This window comes from Hakea prostrata, chromosome 4 (genome assembly GCF_041222555.1).
Source record: "Hakea prostrata isolate BN-2017 chromosome 4, UWA_Hpros_2, whole genome shotgun sequence".
Taxonomy (NCBI): Eukaryota; Viridiplantae; Streptophyta; class Magnoliopsida; order Proteales; family Proteaceae; genus Hakea; species Hakea prostrata.
The window spans coordinates 52,165,592-52,191,943 of record NC_142603.1 but is presented as its reverse complement, the minus strand read 5'-3'; the positions used below and the strand labels follow the sequence as shown (position 1 = coordinate 52,191,943).

The window sequence follows — 26,352 nt, the reverse complement described above, 5'->3', positions numbered from 1 at the left end:
ATTTTTTTTTATCCGAGCATCTAAAAGCATTGGTTGAACATGATAGTGTCATTTCAAACAATACAATTTATCATAGTTTAGTATATAAACAATCCACTCTTGAATCAAAACTATTGCAAAATGGATGCATAAGCACGAAGAAGAAGAAAACAAGCAAAAACGCACAAAAAGGTTTAACACAGTGGGTTAGCAAAACCTTATGTACATCCACCAGAAAGAAAAAGAAGTTTTACTATTCTCAATAAACCTCATACCACTTTTACACCTCAAAAAGTATTGTTCCTTTGCTTGCCCCGCATCCTCTCCATAGATTAAACTTCAGATGGATTCCCCAACCTCTTATAAGGATTGATTCACTTATTATGTCTCACTAAGACTATTTATAGGAAAACCTAAAACTCTAATTCACATATAGTTACAATTTTAACTTATTTCAAACAATTGATCCAAAACCTTGATCTAATTACAAATATAATCTAATTATAATTATAGAATCAAAGAATACAAGACACCCAAACCCAATAAGAACAATATAAAAACTCTATATTTAGTCCTTTATTTCATGTCTTTCATCCCATGTCCATCTTTTTACCAAAAAAAAAATTCATCACAAATCCAACTCAATATCCTAATCTTAACCATTCTAAATTTATCTAGTAATTATTCGTCTCCATGTAAAAAGATGTAAAATAATCTCTTCCATTAATTTTTATCATACGCATACACACAGAAATCTATGCTTTACTTAAAATTTTCTTTCTCTTATTTTTCTGGTGATATTCTTGTCTTCAAAGTTGGCTTTAGATCAGGGTTTTATATGCATCAAAACAATATCATTTGAAAAAAGTATACATAAAAAAAGGGAACATCATTTTGAATGTCAGCACGTAAATCCTCATTGACAAACAAAAATGAATATATAAGGGCTAAAAATTCATCCTTCGTATGATCCATCTCTTAAAAAGTAATTCACAACCTGTATCCAAATGTTTTTAGTTAGGTAAATGCTTTGTGCTCAAATTCCCACACGAACCACAATAGTACGAAACGCGTTTCCTGTATACAGAAAAGAAAAAGAAAAAAATGCTCCCCAAAGATTCCATCGTAAGTTATTTTAAGTTTGATAAGAAGAATGTGAAGATCCTGATTGCAATCTCCACATCTTTCCCTGGTCTTCTAAGTTAGTAAATGGTTTTTGTATCTTAATTCATAACATAAAACAAAATTAGATTATTTTTACGAGTTTCTGAAAATCATATAACAAATATAAATCGCCTTCTTTTTTCAGAGATTTTTTTAACATGAATTGACTATCCTCACTAATCACTAACAATTAGGTTTTGAAATTTGATACACGACTAATCTAGATTATGTCTTATCTACCTAGCTAAATCGAAATGGACAGATTTCTATCTCCTTGATCAAATAAGTATTATACATGCAAAACTTAGATTTAACAGACGAAAACAGGCAACTGACCGATTTTAGAATACTAAATGAAGCTAACTTGTAAATTTACTTCTAGTCTAGTGGGGATAACCTGTTATATTGAGGATTTGAACTTCAACCATCTCTCTCCTTTCTTAACAACTCTTGGATAAATGAGTCTTGAGTCCTTAGTGATTGGTTCGATGATAAGAAAGGAAAAAAATGGCTAACTTCAGATATTCCTTATAGCTTTTTAGACGGCTTAAGATTAACGCCATGACAACGAATTCAACACTTATTTTCAAACTGCTTTGAAACTAAGACGTTTCACAACTTTTAAAATTTAAGCCAGTAAGCAAACAGGTAGTTCTGCACTTGTCAAAGAGATCTAGTTTCTTTTCTTTCAAGTGGGTAGACAAGCTATGACCTCAAAGCCTCACTTTTCGTGGTCGTTACCAAAGGTCCCAAAGAGCTTGTGCCAGCCACGGACTCTTTGCTTTCCAATGGGTTTTTCACAGTTAGTCAAAATTCCCTTTCTTTCTACTTTTTGCTCTTTTTTCTCTGTCAGAGAGTGTGAGAATGAATTATCTTTTCTGATAGTAAATTATTCTAGAAAGTATCATTATAATTTTATTAAAACTATCATGTAAAGCATTTAGGAGGAATATTTACATCCACGAAATACATCCCCTAACCCTAATTAAAGTGACATTCTTATTTACGAAATTAGAGTAACATTACCATTCATGAACCATCATTTGTTCGGAGGGACTCATTTGGTTTTGGTGTCAAAGAAGTGGTAGCCAAAATGATGGTAAAAATGTGTCACTATATTTCTGTAAACCTCAACTAGCACACATTATGGTTTGAGCCGAAACCTTAGGCAAATATGAGGCAACCCCGACAAGATCCCCAACAGTAACACTTATTTTCATTGTCCACACAAAAACAAAAAGAGTCAGTACAATGTTTTTTATTTTACTTGATAAGAAATGAGAGTTTTTTTTTGGGGGGCAAAAACCCTCCAAGAAGAGATGAATTGATATATAAAAAATAATAATAATAACAAAAATTAGCCCATGAGGATTTGAGTTTCTCTTCTCATTTTATTACTCTCAAACACATACCCAAATAGATTCATCTAATCATTTGTGATGGACTTAAATTTTAAATGTCTCAAAGCAATTCCATCTAAGGTATTCTTTCATGAAGAATGAGTCGTTGGATTACTTTTACACCAAAAGCCCAATTCTAGGATTTTGTAGGATCCATTCCACCATGATTCGGATCAAAATTGGCAAGATTGATTAGGTTACTTAGTTTAATTTACTTTTTTTTCCTTTTTAAATGGAAAGATAATTTATTGTGATTTATTGTGATTCAAGGCAAGAAGTAGACTCAACAACTTTATTACAAAGAACAAGAATTATCAAAGGGCTTACTTTTCAAAGGGCTTAAGATTTACGCCAATTAATTATCAAATAAATTAAGAGCTTTCAACACGTTTAACAGATTTAAGCCAGTAAGCAATGAAAAAACATCTGCTGTTGTGCACAACAATGCACATATATACCAAATGATTAGTTGAGAAAATAAAGTAAATACAAGACTATTGAGGATTTTTAAATTTTAAAATTAAGCTTTTAATCTCCACCAATCATTTGGTACAAAAATGCACTGTTGTGTATAACAGAGAGATGTGCACAGCAAAGATGATTTTTTTCCTTAAGAAACTATGAAAGATTTTCAGAACTTTCCATAAAGATTTAGTTCCTTATCTCACAAGTAGGCAAGACAAGTTAAGCCATCAAACTCTCACCTTTTTTCAAATCTTAGTGGTTGTTACCAAAAGTCTCAAAGAGCTTGTGCCAGCCACGGGCTCCCCTTTCACACATTAATGGGATCTCAGCATACTTTAATTTGTCCAATGGATTTGATCACAACTGGTCAATATTCCTCTTTCTTTCTCCTTTTGCTCTTTCTTCTCTTTAAGAATCATAGAACGAATTACCTTTTCTGATAGTAATCCTAGAATGTCGTATCATTAAGAACTCAAAAAGAATGAACCTGGGCATCCGTAGAGGAAAGATGAATAGAAGTGACTTTCCCATTTGCCCAATTTCAAAATCTAAGAAACAAAATCGAATCTTAGTAATTCTACTTTTCTTTTTTGTTAACTGTTTACGTCTGTTGGGTAGATTTAACTGTTCAATTTAAACAAGTTTTCTTGTGAAGTTGTAATAAAAAAATAAAAAAGGTTCTACAATGATATTTTACTTTACATGGCAAGAAAAAAGAATTTATTTTAACACAAAACCCTCTATGGGAAGAAGATTTATTCATCCACGAGAAAGAAATTGTGCACGAGGATGTGAGTTTCTCCATTTTTTTTATTTCTTTTAGACGCGTACCGTGATGGATTTGTGTAATCATTTGATTTGGTTCACGGATGTTTTAAATTTTAAATGTTTCAAATCTGTCGCGTATTGGGTATTCTCTTGTGAGAACAAGTTGGAAGATTACTTTTACACCTAAAATACCGACTTATGTATTCTCTCGTGAAAAATGCGTTGGAAGATTACTTTTACACGTAAAATACCGATTCTAGGATTTTTAGAACCACTTCTAATATGTTTCGGGTCAAAACTGACCAGATGGATTAGGTTACCTATTCAAAGTTGCTAACCTAGAAAATGAGAAATATGTTGTCATTCTCTTTCTTTCTTTCAAGTAAGAATGTCCTCATTTCTTAATGAATGTCCAAAAAGTACACAGAACATAACATAATGAAAGGCACTATTATATTATTGAGGCAACCAATCATATCTGGTTGTATGTATTTGTGTGTGTCCCACACCATTTTTATGTGTTCATAAATACAGACCCAAATTGGAGATCTTGAAATGTGTGCTTTCTGTTTGAGTTAATACCTTGGAAAGTAACAGAGATAAGTTTGCTCATAGTGTCGACATGGGTTGCCAAGATGAAGACATGGTGGTGGTGGAGAAGATCTGTGAGATCTACCACAGCATCTCAAGCCTTGAGTCCTTGAAACCATCAAAGCATGTCGACATGCTCTTTACACAGCTTGTTCACATATGTATCCCACCAATCCCCATCGATGTCTCCAAGCTTTCCAATCATGTTCAAGACATTCGAACCAAACTCATTAGACTCTGTGGAGAAGCTGAGGGGCTCTTGGAGTCTCACTTCTCTTCTCTCCTTGGTTCCTTTGATAACTCACTTGACCATATCAACATCTTCCCTTACTACTCCAATTACCTCAAGCTCAGCCACCTTGAATTCACTCTTTTCATTGACCACTGCAGCCATGTCCCTACTAGTGTTGCCTTTGTGGGTTCTGGTCCTCTACCCCTCACCTCCATTGTTTTGGCCTCAAATCACCTTCAAAACACCACCTTCCATAACTATGATATCGATGCTTCGGCCAATTCTCTTGCCCAGAATTTGATCTCATCTGATCCTGACCTCTCTCAACGCATGTTCTTCCATACCAGCGATATCATGGAGGTGTCCACTGCACTCAGGGACTATGAAGTTGTTTTCTTGGCAGCCCTTGTGGGCATGGACAAGGAGCAGAAGACCCAAATCATTGATCATCTGGCCAAGAATATGGCTCCTGGTGCTCTACTCATGGTTAGGAGTGCTCATGGTGCTCGGGCTTTCCTCTACCCAATTGTGGAACCCTCCGATCTTCGGGGCTTCGAGGTCTTATCGGTTTATCATCCGACCGATGAAGTGATAAACTCTGTGCTTATCGCGCGTAAGTACCCGGTACCTGTCTTACTGGATCAAGGCCTTGGATCCATGATTCTACCTGGCAAGTGTTCTGAGATTCAAGCTTTTAATCCCCTCAGCCATGGCAACATGATTGAAGAGTTGACCATTGAAGAGCAATCTTCTTGATTGATCCTTTGATGCCATGCACTTGATCATCAACACCATGATTATCATTCTTATGAATCCTTCTTTAACTGTTCATCCCAAAAAAAAAAAAAAAAAGGAATGAGTTTTAGACATTCCTGACTAATTATTATGTATTTGCATCATGTTACCTTCACAAGTGTTCTGTGATCTCATGTGTTTCGATAAATAAGAATAATCTTTATGACTTTATCATTCATCTGTTTCCTAGTTTTCTCCTTTAAGGAGTTGAAGATGAGATGAAAAACTCTGAAAAGGAAACCAAAATGATGTAAAGCACATTAGATTATAGATATCTCCTACTGTATACAGTTGACAAATTGTAATCTATAGTTGACAATGTAATAAATCAGTATCAATGCTTTTCTTCCATTTTTCATAGCTTCTCTTGCTTCCAAGTTCTCTTTCAAAATTTCCACTTGAAGAAACTTGAAATTGCGACCAGACAATTAGCCCTTGTCTCTCAAGGACTAGAGACTGTCTAGAATGCATTTTGAAACCTGATACTTCTCTATTGCTTCTAATGCATATTTGACCTAGAGAATGCATACCAAACACAGTCTAATATCTCTGACATATTCAATTTCTTATAGCTGCATGATTATTAATTCCCCTTTATTGTCTTTGTAAGTGATTTTCATTTTTTTTTTTTTTGGGAATGCATTTTGGTCCCAAAACTATTTCAAGTATATATACATTACCACTCCAAAGATTCAAATTCTTGTGGCTAGCTACATGATGACTTTTTCATTGTTATTTTTGTATAGAAAAGTGCCATGATGCACGAGACTTTCATTATTTCAAGTTATGGACTTATAGGAGGGCGATTGTACACTGCTTTACTCCTATTTGGTAAAGAGGCTATTTCCATATTCTGAACCTCAGAGTCTGATCGGTGCAAACAAAACCTTCGAGCCCAAAGCTTTTCTACTAAACAGAACAACCCAGTGCACAAGACTCTCGCTATTGCAAGTTCTAGGAAAAGCAAATCTAGACAGCCTTACCCCCAACCCCCCCCCCCCCCCCCCCCCCCCCCTTATTGCCTTTTAATGTGATCGACAAACTCATTTTTCACTCACTATGATAATTTATTTTGTGTGATACAAAAATTTTTATGCAGGCCTCCCTCACTGTTTAAAGTACCACAAGGACAGCAGCATAGTACCACCCAACATGACCACTTGCAGTATGCTAAGCAATTTCTCCCTGGGAAGGCTGTCCATTACATACTAAAACTTGTTCTTATGGTTAGTATAGCTCCTGGCTTTCATTTATACTTCTCCTTAAAAGCTGAATGGTTTAAGAAAATTTGTGACTGTTACATACCAGTAGCAGGTTTATGAAGAGGGGCTCATTCTGCATTCTATATTTTTTCTATTCTACATTCCTAGATATACAAGCAGCCGCCTTGAAAATGTTGGTCCCAGACCCTATTTTCTAATTTCTTCAACAAACTTTTTCTTCATGTAGAAGTGAAATAATTCCCTAAATTTCTAGTCTACAGATACTTAGTTCAAAAGATTGGCGTTTGACCCATAGAAAACCCGTTCTTTTTCTTTCCCTTTGGAAATAGAGATGCTATATATATTTCACAAGCCTTTTCTATCATTGTGTTACTAGTCTTCAGGTGTATTTGATTGAGAGTAGTGATCTCACCACACATGCGAAATGTATGTGATTCAGAAGCTAATGTTATGATGGACCAGTGACAACAATCCGGAAGGAAAGACATAAAAATGGATTCTTCAAGAAGGGACTTAAAAGGCAGACCTAGTGTGGAAGGCTTATACTCTCCCTCCCTTCTTCCACTCCAGTGTCTAGAGAGGGTTATAATGTATGAGAAATACTAATAACTGTACAGATGAGAAAGCATGATATAATCCAACTAGAGAGAAATGAAGTGGATTTGAATGGTGAGAAAATAGCATAACTGGTGCAATGATTTAACACACTACATCATGCTAGTAGTTAGATATTGAGTTGCTTCAATAGAACCTAAAACAAATTGCACTAGGTTTGAAAATGTATTTTCATCGTTCACCTTTATGCATGAATTTGGATGGAAAGCCTGCTTTAAGCTGTTCATAATTTACAGGAACCTTACAAATGGAAAAGTCACCAAATCAGAAAGCTGGAAAATGTATCACTATATCTCAAACCACTGCTAATGATGCTTCTTCGTATAATAACCATGTTGATTCCACAAATGTACATATTTACAAACCACTGCTATGATGCTTCTTTGTATAATAAGCATGTTGATTCCACAAATGTACATATTTACCACTGATACAATTACATTTTGTTATCCACCCAAAGAAATTGCATGACATCTCCAACTCACACATGTATCCTGGAAGGACTAGTCTTGAAGAAATTTTCTACTTCTGAGTTGAGACAAACCTCTCCATTCCTTTACAGAGGCACTCTTGGAGAAGCTCTAAAAAACTGATACACATATATAGATCAAACGCCTGTACAATATACAGTCAACTTCTTCTCATCACTGCAAAGGTACATGAGATCTACGGGTATGAGTGCTCCCTATCTCTTCTTTTCCTTCACCGTCCCAACACTACTCAGGAAGCCCCATCCAGCAACAAAATTGAATAATACTCTATGGCTTGGCAAGCTGTAAACTTGAAAATCAGTCGTTCTGAGTAGAGGTCACTGCGAAATTTTTGTCATTCAAACCGGTGAAGGCATTACACTTCTAGCTTACCACGCTTGCCCAATACCTAGCAACGGGGCCATCTCATTTAACATTCTATAAATCTTATGACTGAGTGGATGAGAACTGTCACCTGCAACAAATTCGTGGATGACACCATTTAACTCAATGGAGCTGCAACCAGGTATCTTCCTGACCCCACTCACCTTCATGTCCCTCCGCAACTTACCAACATCCTCCCACCTCTCACCAATTGCATAAATATCCGATAGAAGAACATAATTTCCATCATTTGATGGCTCCAGTTCGATTAAGATTCTCCCTATCTGCTCACCCAGAATGACATTACCATGAAATCTACAGGCACCTAAGAGTGCTCTCCAGACACTTCCATCAGCTTCCATTGGCATAGTATCTATAACGCTTTTTGCCTCATTTAACAAACCTGCACGGGCAAGAAGGTCCACCATGCATCCATAGTGCTCCATGGTAGGCTTAATATTGTGGTTATTCATCATAATGTGAAATATTCGAAACCCATCATCAACTAGACCTGAGTGGCTACATGCTGTTAAAACACAGAGTAAGGTGATCTCGTTGGGCTTTATACCTTCCTCTAACATCTCCGATAACAGTTCAACAGCTTCCCTCCCACGCGAATGCATAGCTAGCCCTCCTAGAATGGCATTCCACAAAGACACCTTCTTATGTCGTGAACGTCGAAAGATTTTGAAGGCAATATCAATCTTCCCACATTTAGCATACATATCAACTAAAGCAGTGGCTAAATGGGCATCGGTTTCTGCTATATTCTTGTCTATATAGGCATGAAACCATTGACCCTGATCAAGCGCTCCCAACCTAGCACAAGCAGATAGCAATGTCGTCATCGTAATCTTATCCATCTTGACGCCTGCAATTTGCATCTTTTTGAATAGATTCAATGCCTCAATGTATCGACCCATTTGCACAAATGCACTAATCATCGCACTCCAAGAAACCATGTTTCTTTGAGGCATATCATCAAATAATTTGGAAGCTTCGTTCAACGACCCTGCATTTGCATACCCCACAAGCATAATGGTCCAAGACACAGTATCCCTATGAGGCATTACATCGAATATGTCCCGTGCAGCATCCAGCTCGCCTGATTTCACGAACCCATCAAGCAAACAATTCCAAGAGACGATATCCGGTTCCTCTATTTGATCAAATAATCGTCGACCCACCGATCTTATCTCTCCAATCTTGGCATAGAAATCCAACAACGAATTCCACGACTGGGTTTTGAACTGCAGTGGACATTTTACCATCTGGGCATGGGCCTGTTTGCCCTCGGAAACAGAGCACAGCTTAGAACAGCCAGCAAAAACGAAAGTAAAAGTGAACTCATCAGGAAAAATGAAGCCTTCACATAACATTTGATAGTATAGCAGAAAACTAGTCGTCGGATTACCACGAATCAGATGAGCTTTAATCATGGTGTTGTACATAAAGGAATTCCTCGGAAAATCAACGTTGTCAAAAAGCTTTTCGGCATATTCGAGAGAACCCGGCTCAAAAGAGGCTGCGAAAGAGGAAAGGAGGCGACCAAATGCATGTTTTTCTCGAATGAGAGACGTTTTGATGAGGAGGGAGTGTACCTGGACAAGCTCTTCGCCATTTTTACACAGTTGCAGGAGCGAAATGGCGGTATCAGTTTTCTTCAGTGACGACTGTTGTCGCTGGTGGGTAACCGCAACCGTTAGTCCTGGTTTTGCCAGCGAGTGATTAGTAAGAGACGCATTCATTTTTCGTCGACACGAAGTCGAAGAAAGGAGATGGAGGTGAAGGGGCCGGCTTTAGTTGGCATGATCCGATCGGATAATAAAAATGTATTGTCAATTTGTCGTTAAGTTAGGGCCCGCATATACCCCAGGTAGTCGAGGTGCACGCAAACTGGTCCAAATGAACCTTTTGTCAGCCCCACCAATTTTCAGACCAACGCATAAAAAGATACCTTGACAGTATCTCCTAGAGAGCTTTTAATTAATATAAGCGAGCACGGAAGAGATTTGAATTCTAATCTCCTATGTTAAAGCATTGATTTTTTGTCAATTGAGCCACCGCTCAGGGGTTGGAAGCTTGGATATTTATCTTCCATCTATCCCATTAAAGGTTTGTATTACATTATACTTTTTCACCATACATTAGGAGAAGGGACCTATAACTCTTTATAATGTCAAAACTATAAGTAACCCACTCCTAATATATGGCAAAAACGTATGAGAGAAGCATATACTTCAATCCAACAGAAAATCTAGACTCTATGATAAGATAAAAACAATAGGAAACGAAAGAAAAAGGTTTAATAGAAAAGTTGAAATGCAAATTTACTTTTTATCATTTTCTTCCCTTTCGTACAAAATCCCATTAAAAATATAATATTTTTAGAATAGATTTGATGAAAAAAGTCAAATGTCATACAAGCAAATAAACTTCCTTAATTCTTTACCCATTTTCCCACCTTATTAAACTAAACTATTCAAAATATTCTTTATGTTATAAAATAAAGAGAAAATATATTAGATACAAAGAAGAAAGACAAGATGAGTTCAATCAGAACTAATTCATTCAGTTGAGTGCATTACATATTTATAGTAGAAGGAGCATCTACTCTGATATGGAAATACAATATATGATTCTGACACACAATAAGATATTCTTGATATGGAAAGATAGATTGCCGCCCAAGATAGAAGGTGCATAGAATGGAAATATTGACTGCCAATATTGTGTAATGAGATGGTTGTGATCTTCACCAATATTGCATCCTGAGGTAATTGAGATCTTCAATTGGAAGTACAATCCTTTGGGGTAATGGACATCCATAATAAATATTATTTATAACACTCCCCTTGGATGTCCATCAATAGATAATGTACCTCGTTAAAACCTTCTAGAAAAACCCTATGGGAAAAAATCTTAGTGAAGGAAAAATAGTATACATATCTAAATAATACGTATTGGTAGCGCCTCATTAAAAACCTACGGGAAAACCAGTGGGACAAAACCTTGGTTAAGGGAAAAGAGTGCAAGACGATTTTACTCCCCCGATGATAACATCATTGAGTATCTTTGAATACATACATTCCATTATCATATACCAACTCTCAACACCGAAGTAGGCAACGCTCAATAAATAAACGCAAGTTATCACTTGAGCGAATTCAATGAACATATATTTCACCATTTCATTGAAGATCAAGAGTGAAGAAGAATGGTGAAATATGCTCGTTCTATCTTCTTTGATGTATCATCCCTTCAATTGAGCTTTGCATGCAGCATAATCTTCATATAATATTGTTGAAATTCCTTCTTCTAGTAGAAGACGCATGCTTCATGAATGTGTTGTATCATTGATCTTAACCAAATATAAAATAACTAACATTCACTTGAAAATAAATAGCATGTTTGAAATATAGTTTTATGTAGATCAGATAAATATCCCGCATCGCAAAACTAGTAAGTTGATATCCACATTCATAAAATAATATCATGTCAATAATTTCTCGAATATCCGAAATGTATGTTTTATAACATTCGGTGTCTTCGTATTAGAGAATAAATAAATCTTGCTAATACACTTATAGAAAATGCTACATCCGATTGTGTATTATCAAGATACATTAATGCCCCAATAGCACTAAGATATGGTACTCGGGACCAAGAAATTCTCCTTGTTTTCTTGGGGTCGAAATGAATATTTCTTTATATTGAGCGATCTCACAACCATTGGGGTACTCAATGGATGTATTTTATTTAGATAAAATCTCTTCAAAATATTCTCTATATAAGTTGATTGATGAACGAATATTTCATTCGTCAAATGCTCAATTTACAAATCAAGACAAAACATTGTCTTTTCAAGATTTTCATTTCAACTTTCTTAAAATAATCTACTTGTTTTTGGAAACTCTTCAGAGTTTGATGATATTTAAATCATCATCATATATACTTACTAAAATTAGATCCATATCCTTTAATAAAGGCACAATAATAAATTGGATCGTTTTTATCCTTTTCATTTAGTAAATATCCACTAAGGAAATTACCATATATGCCTTGATAATCTTTGAAGCCTTATTGAACAAACTTCCTAGGAATTTTTATATGCTTGAGTCATTTTGAATCCTGAGGATTTTCATATATATTTCACACTCGAGTGAGCCATATAAATAGGCGTAATAATATCCATTAGACGCATGTCAAAATTTCCATATCGCCAGATTAATAAGATATCGAAGGTGATTGCATCCACCACAAGAGAACATGTTTCCATGTAATCAATGCCAGGCATCTGCGAAAATTCTTGTGCCATAATTCATACTTTATATATCACGATTTCATTATTTTTCTCATTTCATTTTTCGGAAAACCAATTGTACCCCACGGCTTTATACCCGGATGTTGGACTACGGGTCCAAAAACTTTAATTTTCAAGCGAATTCAATCGGAATTGCGTCTCTACATTTTGGCCAATCATTTCTTGATTTATATTCATCAACAAATTTATATTCAAGATCCTCGTCTTGATGTATTATTTCAACAATAATATAATATGCAAAAATGTTGTCGACAACTATCTTTCGGTTCCATCTTTTTCCGCAATGACATAACTAATCGAGATCTCTTCATTATTTTCAAGTACCGAACCTCTTCGGGGTTTTATAGAAAGTTATGTCTTGGGATCTTCATAATCAATTGTCTCCATATTATGACCATCTTGATCATTTGCTCCTTTCATTTTCTAGGATTTTATCCTTGGAACCGATTGATCTTCCACGTTTTAAACGTGGTTTAATTTCATTTGCACTGATAGATTGTCCTGTTGGGACATCAATTCTAATTGGAGCATTCTACATTGGAACATGAGATTTAGTAACTCTTAGCAGGTCAACAACTGGCGAGGTTGATTTATAATATTTATTGCATTATCCTTTGAACTTCAAGTTCACGGTGCTCGATCGGAGGATCTAATGAGATAATGATAATGCATACAATCAATCTCTTTTTCCAACGTTTATTCTCTCCCCCTCATGTTGGAAAAACTAATTCATCAAAATAATACTTAGCAAGTATTGCATTATATAAATCTCCTATCCTTAGCAATATATTGAATTATATAAGGAGATTTATATCCAACATATATTCCCAACTTTATTTTGGGACTCATCTTTGTCTGGTGGTGGAGCAATTGGAACGTAAGCCGTACATCCAAAAATTTAAGATGAGAAATATTTGGCTTCTAACCATAAGCCAATTGTAATAGGGAGAATTTATGACAACCTTTTGGCCTCATGCATACAAATGATGCTTTGTTCTCATAAACAATGGTTTAGCAATTAATTGGAGACAATTAATAAATAATTTTACCAAACCATTTTGGATATAAACATGAGTAACAGGCTATTTACGTGATCTCAGTTGTTATACAATAATCATAAAGCCCGAGATGTAAATTCACCAGCATTATCAAGACAACTGCTTTATCTTATAATCCATAAATTATGCTCTTAATCTCATTATTTGAGCAAACAATCTGCAAACACCAAATTGCGAGTTCATAATGAACATACATGTGACCACTTTATAGATGCATCTATTAAAATCATATATTATCGAATGATCCACATGATGGGTGAATGGGCCCATACATTTCACCCTCTATACGTTTCAAAAACGTAGAATGTTCAATCTCAACTTTAGCTGGTGAATATTTAATAATAAATATTTCTTGAGAACAAACAATACAAGAAAATTCACTTAATTGAAGAATCTTCTGGTTCTTCAATGGATGACAATTGAATTTTCAATAATTTTTTCGCATCATACTTGATCCGGTTTGGTCCAACCGATCATGCCAAATAATAAAATTATTAGAATCAATGTTCATTTGATTTACCCAAGCATGTGTTTCAACCATGCGATATTCGTGTAGTACAAATTGGGAGAAATATCTAATAACTTTGTATAGATATTTACTTATACCATTATTTGTAGTCTCAATCTGATAATAATTTTGGCAAATAGCTTTGAAACTTAATAAGTTTCTTTGAGACTTATTACAAAATAATGAATTATTTATAACCAATTTTATCTCCCAGATAATAATAGATTAACTCTTCCGGAGCTTCCAATCAATGTTGTACTACTGATTTTATATGAACATTGGCTTCCGTATCATCAAATAAGAGAAATATGTATATTTTTCTCTCAGTATAATATGCGTCACAGCATATAAGAGAATATTCACATTCTTCATCAAAATGAAACAAAATATATTAAAAGATATATAGAAAGTCAATAAAAAAAATTTATAGAAGAAAAATATTAAATTTAAGATAAACTAACATATGAGATGAGATTTGTAGAGAAAAGAATTACATAATCAAATCTTCAACTATTATCTTCAAAGAAGTTTGCAGCATCTAGATATGTAGTATATGTGAGGCTATCAAAATCATTCATTTTATAGGCAAAAATTGCTCAAGTATCATGATTTTGGAAAATCTAATTTATCTCCACATTATTTTTATTTCTTTAATTAAGGCTTGACAAAGCTTAATTAAATATTATGGAGTATGACAGATACATGTCTAATAGCTTCCATACCACATCGGTAAAAAATATTATCTTCACTTCTTGAATTGTTATATTGAGAATCCTTATTATTCTCTTATTTACTTCCATAATAATGACGGTAATATTCCGCTTTCCTCATCCTCTTCTACATCATGATCATAATTTTAATTTTGCCTTCTTCAGGCATATCATGAATAGTTGCATTCACTTCAGGGAATGGAACAAACCAATAAGACGAGCTTCATGACTTTTCATTAATAGTCCATTATTACTCAGCCACAAATAGGCATGATATCATTCAGAGTATTCTTAAAACTCCTTTTACAATATTACTATTGTAACAACAAATCTGAAACTTGAAAATTTCTGGGATATTTTCATGAATAATATTTTCTCCTTAAAATTTCAAAAGAGAATTAATTTCAAAAACTACAACGTATTTATTTACAGTTTCAAATCTTCAACTTCATGTGCATCAGAACGATTTATTACAGCTTAAATCTTCAACTTCAAGTGCATCTCAAACGACTTATTACAGTTCAAATCTCAACTCATGTGCATCGTAGAACTATCATTACAGCTTCAAATCTTCAACCAGTCATTTAACAATATTTGTGGTCCAAACTACAACCACTATATACAATAAATAAAACCACAATCTTAAACAACATAATATCTTATTATTTGATTATTCTAATTCAATAAAACACATACCTTTTATCATGATGCACTTACATTTCAAGATGACAAAATAAACTCCATTGTTTACAAAAACGTCGAGGAGGTCGATCATTCTTTTCACTTTGGAATAGAAAACATAATGATACATAGTCGCTTTCTTTCAAAACGCAATACTTGAGCGGATTCGTTCTTAGCAAATCGTCGATAACTGTTATAAAATAAAGAGAAAATATATTAGATACAAAGAAGAAAGACAAGATGAGTTCAATCGAACTAATTCATCATTAGTCATTACATATTTATAGTAGAAGGACATCTACCATATGGAAATACAAATATACCGACACACAATAAGATATTCTGATATGGAAAGATAGATTCCCCCAAGATAGAAGGTGCATAGAATGGAAATATTACTGCCAATATTGTGTAATGAGATGGTTGTGATCTTCACCAATATTGCATCCTGAGGTAATTGAGATCTTCAATTGGAAGTACAATCTCTTTGGGGTAATGGACATCCATAATAAATATTATTTATAACACTTTACCCATTTTCCCACCTTATTAAACTAAACTATTCAGATTTTGAAATTATATTAGGGCTTGTTTGGTTACATGAATCCAGATATTTGAAAAAATTCATGAATGGAAAATTTATACTTGAAATTATATTAGGGCTTGTTTGGTTACATGAATCCAGAGATTTGAAATCTCGGAATTCATGAATGAAAAATTTATACCTGTTTAGATGTGAAAATTCCTGAAATCATAAAATTTAAAAATTCATCTTTTTACACTAAAATGTGAATTTATAAATTTATGGATATGAGGTGAAATATTATAAAAACACCAAATATTTGTGCATTCACAAAAATTACGTAGTCCAAACAGTTCCTCAGGATAAATCCACAAATTTCATTCCACAAATTCAAATGAACCAAACAGTTAATTTTATGAATTAAGTTAATTTTATGAATTGTGTGACTCAATAGATTTGAAATCTCTAAATTTCATTTCCAAACTCATGTAACACAGGCTATTAGAAAAGTTTACCTTTTTTCACCCCAATTCAAATTCTTTATTGAAACTATATTCCTATTTATTTTTATTTCCAATTAGTCGGGGCTCTTTTATCCATTGTACCTTAACGGATAGGAGATAAATGCTTTAAAAAAACGTCAAAATAATTATTGTAATAATTTATTAACCAGCACTACAATCAATTATTAAATTAAATAAATTTCCAAAAAGTCGTATTTCTGTTCGCAAGTATAAACTAAAAATTTTATTAATGTCATACTTCATACAGTCACAACCCATGGCTTGAAAGCGTCTATCAAACACCATATACTGATAAGAGTATTTCCTTACCAGTAACCCATCCAAGATCCGGAACACAATTTGATTCCATCAGAATACAAACCCCAAAAAAAAAATACATAACTAAATTCACATTATTACAATCAATACTGTCCCCATCAACTTCCTCTTAATTCTGGATGGAATTCGACTATCTACCATAAAATCAACAGGTATATTTACTGAAATCACAACCATGGAAAGTAAATAAAAAGGATGTGGGTCCCCTCACTTCAGCTCGCGACATTCAAAAACATCACATGAGATTGTTGCATGGATGGGATGAAGCCATGAGGGGCTGAGTGGAGGTAGGCGTTGGACCAAGTGACATGGTTTTGAAATATAGAACTGGAAATGTTCTATGGCCAAATCAGCTGTATTCCAAAACGATATTTGCAGAACTTTTAAAAGCTATGTACAAATAAACATACAAGAGAAGCAACAGTACCAGGCTACCAGCAACCTAGACATAAGTTTCTTCAGAAGCCCACGAAGGCATGGGGAAAGGAAGGTGGAAATCAAGACTTGATACCATTCAGAGATCATCACTGCCAGTTCCTCTGGTGTATTTGGGGTTCTGAACTGTCGCCTGCAATGTGGTCCACCAGTGCAAAACGTATGTCCTCTGATGGCTTCCAATGCCGCTTCCTTTGGTTGATGAACCAATTGTTAATCTGCTTGTAGTCTAATCCACTCGCTTCAGATAGTTGAATCTTTTCCTCTTCCTGTACACCATGCAGCCAATGTTCAGTTAATCAAGAACCACCTTTTTAAGAAAATATATATACGCAAGCAATAATCTAAAAATCAGAACCAGTGCCGCCTAGACGCAGTAAGAGCTATATACATAACAACTAATGACCATTAGTATTGCTTCATACCACTGATTAGGGGCTTAAACATTGTTAGTCAACCAAGTTTGGTGGTAATACACAGCACAAACAGTCACATATTGCATCTTCAGAGACCGTGTTAATAGCATCCCACACAACTAGGGGTGTCAATGGTCCGGGTTGGGTCAACCCTACCCTAGAGACCTGAACCCAACCCTACCGGGCTTAAGAACCCCCAAACCAAACCCCACCCTGCCAAGGTTTCACTAGACCCAACCAGGCCCTGATTTACCCTGATAAGGTTGGGCAAGGTCAGGTTAGCCCTGATTTACCCTGGCCCAGCCCCATGTGTTCTAGGAAAAAGAGAACAAAAATGAGTTAGTCCCCAAGGAGCACTTGACCTCTTAATTATGAAGTGTCGATTTTTACCAACTTAGCTAACCCCTTGAAGTGGTTAGTGGGACACTTGGTTAAATTGTCATTCATTCAAATTCAACTCTAATTTAACTAAATTAACACAAACCTGGATTGGTCTAGGGCCAAACCCAAAGCCCTTTGGATTGAAAAGTAAGGTCGAGCTCAGAGAGAGTCTAGACCAGTCCTGGCCAACAGGGACTTGTTGGACTTGTTGACACCCCCACAAGCAACAAACAAAGGAACCCTATAATATCCATTCAGATGAGCATATGAACCTTATTTACTCAACTCACTACAATGTAGAGCTAGTAAAGCCTATATGGAAGAGTTGAATGCTCTTACCGAGGGGTATGGCCATTTATAGTGGCAATTCCACCAGTCTAACAACACCATCCTTGCATCTGTAGGTAGCTTCCCTTTCTTCCTATTTCTCATAAATTCTTTCCTCAGACTGCTAAGATAGCCGCTGTACTTTCTCAAAAGCATTTCTTTCAGATCTTCGTCTCCAGGATGGGGTCCACAAGATTCCAGGGCATCTACTACCTCCACCTCTCCACAACTTAGCTCCTCTTCTGATGTCCCAGGTGCTTCATCTGGAGAAAAATGGCATACATTCATCCCACGGAGGAGACAAAATTGATTCCAGAAAACAGAGCTTAAGAAAAATAACATCTTAGGTACAAAAAACTCTAGATTTTTTGCATAGCCCCTCAATGAGATGTCTCCCCTTACCCCATCTCCCCATATCCTATTAAAACAAAAAGACTGAAGGAGTTGTTCATTCAGCCGATAATGGGAGGGAAATTGTTCTGACAAACTCAAGAAAATGATGGCAACAAAATACTAGTGATTATATTTTGTACGCTACCCTATGATTTTTAAGTCTGATACTTTCATTCTCAGTTCGCAATGTTACATACTTGAGTAGAAGCCAATTCATATTAATTCCAGTGTTCCTTTGGACATAAACACACAAGCAAATTGCCAATTAATTCCTAGTTTGAGATGTGTATTATTTTGACATAAAATTTCAATCTGCTACCATTGTCTGGATACTGTTTCTGTACAATTGACAACAGAATACCAAGTACCATAAAGCCGATTGAGGTACATTCAACTGAACATCAATCAATACAAAATGTCAGAGATATGAGACAAACTGGAAACCCTACAATGCAAATATGTATTCCCCCCCCCCCCCCCCCAACATATGCCGGCCCAAAAAAAAAATACAAAAATTATAAGTAGGGAGTCCTTACTTCTTCCAAGGAAAAGAAGTGCATATTCCCTATATGGGTCAAACAAGATATACAAGTTCTTTTCTAGATACAGGCTGAATTTCTCTACTAACCTAACCCATCATCTGTGAGTCTACAACAGGAAGTAAAACTACAAAAACTATCTAGGAAGGGCTATATTAGGTAATGGTCATGCTAGGAAATGAACCATATGCCCTATCCCAAAACCAATCCATCCATATGCCTTTTTTCTTTTTGTTCACTTAATTTTCTCCCTTTCATGGTGACCACAGAACACGTTTACTGAATGTCTATCAGCAACCCTGAATTCAAATTTCTTTCTACTACAGTAAGATCACTAACACCAAGCCAACTTCAAATGATTCTCCTTATCTTGTTGATTTAACTATGCGAAAACCTGAGGATGATAAACAGCTATACATAGTGAAGCCAAATGCTGCTTAAAGGTACTCATAAAGTTCCAGACTTGATTATGATTCCTTCACACAAAATGTAACTACTGAAAAAAAGAGGGAACCACATCATTCTGGATACCCTTCCCCACCATTCTTCAAGGTTCCTCACTGTGATTCATTTCACAAATATTACCAAAGCATTTGCATATTGACAGACGGGAACATTGAAAACCATGAGCCACCAAACAATCAGAACCGAGAAAAAGATTCTAGCCCCTGCAATGGTGTGCACGCAAAATTCCATTTTCAGGTTTGGCATATTATTTTAACACGACTTCATCAAACTGACAAACCATCCCCTCTACATTTGGTATCCGAAATATTCTTTTATTTTTTTAAATTTTGTTACGACTCATTAATTCATCACCAGCTATTCTTCCTGATTATCCCCAGCAAACTTCAAAGCCACATAACAGAGGTGGAAACGGTGAACCCTTGAACAAAAAACCAGTTTCTCCAACAGTTAACCGATAAACCCATCCTGCAAAATCCAGTGCCTGAGTAGTAGGGGTAAGCCATGAAGAGCTTAAGGAATCATAACCACAAGAGAGTTTGCAGAAGCCAAAAGAAAGTTTCAGACAGACACCTCCAGGAACCTGAGGGGGGTGACTGCAATCCCTCTCTTAACTTTCTAATGTTCAGATACTCGAGACCGTTTACAATGCGTAGTGGTGGTTATAAAGCTTTTATTAGCCATCAGTGGATATCTATCTATCTGATGGAAACCAACTTCATACTTAACAACTAAGATAAATGCATTTCAATCCGGTACTGGTTCTCATGAAAATATTCACAATAATAATTTCATTCTCTTTCATCCAAACATAATTCTATTACCCATTTTACACAAGTACCCATAAGCCAAACTTCCAAAAGTGACTCCCCCAAACACAAAACTTAAAGATACAAATCCCTAGCGAACACCTAGGTGTCACGTCATCCATCCTAACCAAGCATATGCATAATAGTATGTTTATCCAAACAAAACTTAAAGATACAAATCCCTAGCGAACACCTAGGTGTCACGTCATCCATCCTAACCAAGCATATGCATAATAGTATGTTTATCCAACAAATTCAGTTTAATCTTTGACCTTAGCAGAATTGGAGACGAATATCAGTCAGAGATTGAATCCAATGCCAAAGCAAAAATACACAATGAGTACAAGAAAATATCATTGCCTTGGAGAGATACTGTCACCATGAAAGATCATACAGAACACAACATAAACAGAAATACAAGTCCAGGACAAGAGAACTCTGAAAACTTCAGGATTTGCAAAACACAATGACAATAGCACACAACAAAGAATAAGAACAGAAACACAATATCCTAATATCATTTCCAGTTCTGCCCAAATGCATAGGAAAAGATAGGCAAGAAAAAATTTCACCAAATAAGGAAGTTACAGCACTGCACCGCTCAACAGAAACCACATTAACCCAAATCTTCTCCTCCCATGTTTCAAGAACTTGGTTTCAACCATGGTTTGACCAGCCATCCCCAAGGTACTGGTTTTGAGGTCCACAAATGCTTTTTAGCTCCTGTTTTGTATATGCAGCCTATATTATTGACATCCTGAACACAATGCATGAACTATTTGGTACTTATGGTTATGATAAAGTTCACCACGTTATTTAGAATCATAAGTTTAAAAAAAACACTTACTCATGCCCAATATTATTTAAGTAAATATTTTATTTACTTAAAAGGCTAGTAGGAAAACCAGTTTCACTAGAGTCTAGCCAAATTCTAGAAAGCCTGGTCAAGAGTCATGTGAGACCGGTTTTAAACCCAAGTCACTGATAACCGGGCAAGTTTTGTCAAATCTGGATTAGATAGACTGTTGACTGAACATAGTATAATGATAAGGAATACCTTTTTTTTTCTCTAACAATAAATAACAACAAATAATTAATAAAAATTTTAATGACACAGGACTCCAAAGGAAAATGGCTTTGCAACATTTCACTCTCCAACTCACAACCAAAGTCATATAACAACTCTAGGATTCCCAGGTTTAATGAATTTGCAAGCCTTTCACTTTCTAACCCTCTCGCATTAAATTCTTCACCATCCAACTCATCAGACACATATTTATTGTATTTATTATAGAAAGAGAAAAAACCACTCCACCTCACCAAGTTGACCAGGATGAGTCACCAGGTTCTTTAGAAGACAAGTTGAGATAAAAACATAGTTTTCCAACTATGCTTGAGATAGTATTCATAAATAAGCTAATAACACCCCCCCCCTCTTTCAGAATCCAAAAAAAAATAGTAAAAATTCAACTTCAAAAGGATAAAATGTCAACCCCCCTCCCCCTTCACCACAAATTTTGAACAAATCCAAGATTTGACGTGCACAAGCGTTTATTTAAAGCTTTCGTTGGATGTGGCCATGCCACCTCAATCAAGTTTCCTGCAGGTTATCTTATCGGAGCTACCCAAAAACCAGCTCTAATATGAATATTCTTTGTTTTATCCTTTCTAGTTTTACCACTCATCCATCTTAGCATACTTTCCTGCAGGTTATCTTATCGGAACTACCCAAAAACCAGCTCTAATATGAATATTCTTTGTTTTATCCTTTCTAGTTTTACCACTCATCCATCTTAGCATACTCATTTCTCCTACATTGAGTTCATCTATATGATGTTTCGTAACAGCCCCACATTCATCCCTCCAAAGCCATCGATGTCCGTACAAAACCCATAGTTCAAAATTTTGGTTGAAACTAAAACAAAATTTTGAGAGATACTTCTGTTTCAACAAAGGGAAACAAAATGCAGGCCAATTCACCAGACATTCAGAGTTTCAACAGAAACTTCACAGGTCATGCCAAATTTCAGTTTATCAGTTTCGGCAGCACTTCAATACAAAACCCTGCATTTACAAGCATGATGACTTGGGTCAAAATTTCAAGCAGTTGCAGGCACTAGATGGAGAAAACTATAAGCAAGAAAAACCCAGAATTTCAAATTTTGACCAAATCACCAAAATTTCCTACTGGAATAACGCTCCAACGTATTCACAATGATAATTTGCTAACTCTTAAGCAAAATCTCCAAAATCCAAACCTAAAAATATTAACCTATACCGAGAAAAGTATTGTGCTACTCAGAACTATACGTGTTCCTCACTTACAGTTGAAGGAACAGTTCTATAAGGGTCTTTTGACATGATAGTACACCTGAACACTCTAGCAATGTCAATGAATGGTTTTTCCTTCATCTGATTTATGTTTCAGTCATTTTCATCAACTTCTCTATTCTAATACTAAGTTATCTAAAAGATAAGCTTTGAGAAAGTATATGGCAGCATAAAGCATACATTACCAACCCAGGTATGAACCAAACCTACTGTTCTGGATGAGTATTTATCACAATCAAAAGGTTCTAGTATGTCAAAAAGCTGCAATGCTTAACTAAAGTTTCCATCAAATCATGGGCCAAAGTATGACCATTTGACTACCGAAATGGCCAGCAGAAGCTAACTTGACTTCTATCATTACGGTGGAATCTTCAAACCAAGGTTAGAATTGAAATCTCAAATCTTTCCAACCTAAGCATTGAAATTCCTACAAATAAGACTATGGAACATCAAACCTAAACAACCTTCATAGGCCACCTTAAGCTTTTCAATTAATAAGATCTGATAAATACTCTAACCAGCAGAATGTTGCTCAAGAAATTTACCCTAATTGCCACCAAGTGTTTATAATTGTAGTGTTCAATAAATCAAATCAATTTCATTGAAGAGGGAGGCAGGAAAAATATGTAATGGATGTACGGAATTTTTTATTTTTTATTTGGTTTCCAATTTAGTAGCGGTGGTATGAATTTTAGTTTGTTTTCTAATTTTCTAGTTTGATTTGTTTTTTAATTTCCTAGTTTGATTAGGTTTCAAGTTTAGTTGGTCTTTGATTTAGTTTGTGCTTCAGTTTCCTAGTTGTTATAAAATTTCTTTTCGAGGATTCATACCAGAATCTATAGTACATACAAGGCATATCAATAAAGAAGATTATACAACTGAAATTATTAGTTTTGGCATATAGAAAACCTAGAACAGTTCTACCCTTGCAGGTCTAGAAGAACCTACCACACAACAGCCTGAAAGCTCAGCTGCAAATGACGTTGAAGAGTTGTCTTCCTCCCCATCTCCATCAACGTTTGCACTGCCCCCATTAGTTACCCAAAATCTATCTATTTCTAGTAGTCTGCACTAACTATATTGAGAATATAGTTTCTTTTCCAATCTTCAATCAATTAACGTGTTCCAACATTGCAACACAATTTGAAGTGCTATGATTTTGGACCTAGAAGCAAACGTGGCTCAAGAAAATATCAAGAAAATATCGATTCCACAATCAAACCCCCCCCCCACCCCTAATGCACCCAAAAAAATGCACTTGCTACACTTCACTTCAATTCAAAACTATCCACATATCAGAAAGCATTGAAACAGTTAGACTCCAGATCATACTTGAAATATTTATAGAAATTGACGATCAAAAGCATAAACACTTATTAGTCAGGATGTTGGAAATTAAAATTTTCGTTGATAATTCTTGTTCCAACTTGGCCCTTTTGTTTGTTCACTGTTATCTGATTTCCTGATTTAAACTTAAGCTCCAAGGATATTTATTACTTTTCATTTTGCCTAAAACCCGGTGTTCTCAACACTGCCTGTCATAATCTGCACTTGGAAGTAACTTCACCAAGATGCCTGTCGATTTTTTCGTTCTCCAAGGAATCAAGTAAGACGATTGTAATGTTGCGTCACTTTCACCAACACATAGTATGGTTTAGCTTTTCACTTTTTCCACAGTCGTCAAATATGGTGACTCTAGCCCATCTAGATCCACTTGGCAAACCACCTCGCCTGGAATGACCTTTTTACACTTAAATCAACTTCTGTCAACATCCTTGCGTGGATCATGTATTGATACTGTTTATCCCCAAAAATATATTTTTTGATCCCTTCTCCCGACAAATTCAGTCAAGCAAACCCTAAAATAGTCTACTACCAAAAAAAACCTAAAAATAGTCATTGTTACTAGAGATTTCTTAATCATACTAGCTGGACCCCGAAATGAAGCGCACAGTGGAAATATCCATATTGGTATAACAGTGTGATTGATAAAATATATACTACGTGTAACAATAAAAGTAATGCATTTAAATAACTGCACAACCCTTACAGTGGACGAACCCGTCAAAACTAACGTTGCTTCGCAAAACAATACCCAGAGAGAGAGATGTCGAGAATCCTTACCTGACTGACTATTCCCAAAGAGCGACGAGCTAGTCGTTGTCGTTGAGGATGACGCTACCTTACAGAGATCGCTGAGCTGTACCTTAATGTTGCTCAAGAAACTTGACGCCTCATCGAATTGCTTCGATAGTTCTTCCTTGTATCTGTGAAGAACTTCGCAATATGAATCCTGCGACAGTCAGGAAAACAAAACGAAATATACTTAAATATTCTGAACTCGACGATCAATTAACCTAAAACCATAAGAAATAGAAAATGTATGTAATCCCTCGGCACTACCATGAACTTGTCGAGTTCTGGATCCGCGCCTATCGCACTAGAACAACAACTAGGATTGTTTTCTCGAGCGATTTTTTCAAGAAGAGACGCCATCTTCGGCGACGCTCCTACCTGCAAAAGAGTAGAAAAAAATATATATATAAATTTGGCGAAAATAAGAAAGGCTAATAAATGACCGTTCGAATATGAGGACCGACCTTCCGACATTCTATATAAGCAGTCACTAAGTTGGGATAGCGAGGATGATTTGCGATCTGATCTTTGATCAAACTAGATATCTCCGATCTAGACATCTCCTGTTCGTCGGCTTCGAATTGAAACATGTTGTCGACCCGACGATCAATTTCCATCACTGCAGATGAAGCTGGAACGACCGCGATTTCACCGTAACAAGAAATCGCAGGATCAAGCCGGTAAAAATCTTCCATAAACGTAATAGCGCTCTGGCTTTAACAAGCAAAGAGGTTTGCCAAATCACTCCGCCATTTCTGGTAATGTTACGAGCTCCAAAAGCAACTTCTCCAAGAAGACTCAAATCGATCTTGATTGTTTAATTTCAAATCACTGACAGCCTCATCTCAAAAAAACAAAAATCACTTATCTGTTAACTTAGCGCAACAGTAATCTGACAAGGTATCAGTTTCTGAATGAGACAGATATTTCATTTTTGCTAGTGCTTCGCATGAAGTTCCAAAACATAAAAAGGATAAAACTTATTAAAACTATCCTTAATTAGGAGGTTTATAGTTTTCCAGGAAAAGTAAGTTTACGAAGACTTCATAGAAGAGAAAGAAGAAAAAAAAACAAATTGTCAGAAACTGAACCTTTTTTTTAGGTTGGACTGTCGAAGCTAGCTAGCTATACTGCTACAGGTTTCGCTTCACTTCCTCCACAGCTCCACTGAGCGTTTAAAGCAAAAAAGGACAAGACCTGCACAGCGAAGCACTGCAGTTAGAATCAGAAAAAGAGAGAGAGAGAGTGTGTGTGGTTGAGTTGCAGAGAAGGACGGCACGTTTTCGCACGCTCTGAAACAGTAGGGTAGATGAGTGGGTGGTAGTGCCGTAGTGGTAAGAGAGGACTCAACGAGGACGAAGCGTGAGTTGAAAGAGTTATGGCACTGA

At 35.7% G+C, this 26,352-nt stretch overlaps 1 protein-coding gene and 2 pseudogenes across 2 annotated transcripts; 1 reads left to right on the top strand and 2 right to left on the bottom strand.

Moving 5' to 3' along the window:
* The first annotated feature begins 4,350 nt into the window (after positions 1–4,350).
* LOC149019515 (nicotianamine synthase-like) lies at positions 4,351–5,894 on the top strand. Its single transcript, XM_089151045.1, has one exon. The coding sequence runs from the start codon at positions 4,399–4,401 to the stop codon at positions 5,353–5,355; it is 957 nt and encodes a 318-aa protein (XP_089007171.1). The 5' UTR covers positions 4,351–4,398; the 3' UTR covers positions 5,356–5,894.
* A 2,197-nt stretch (positions 5,895–8,091) lies between these two features.
* On the bottom strand, positions 8,092–9,834 carry LOC149019514 (pentatricopeptide repeat-containing protein At4g18840 pseudogene; annotated as a pseudogene).
* A 6,811-nt stretch (positions 9,835–16,645) lies between these two features.
* LOC149019513 (homeobox protein knotted-1-like 1) lies at positions 16,646–26,352 on the bottom strand (annotated as a pseudogene). Its single transcript, XR_016173086.1, has 7 exons — positions 26,244–26,352; positions 26,056–26,161; positions 25,429–25,795; positions 25,232–25,342; positions 24,953–25,121; positions 18,304–18,554; positions 16,646–17,436 (listed from the first exon to the last, which is right to left on the bottom strand). The product of XR_016173086.1 is annotated as a homeobox protein knotted-1-like 1 (transcript).

What these genes read in the sequence shown, in the direction of transcription:
- LOC149019515 (XM_089151045.1), top strand. Translation starts at nt 4,399, where the DNA reads ATGGGTTGCCAAGATGAAGACATGGTGGTGGTGGAGAAGATCTGTGAG.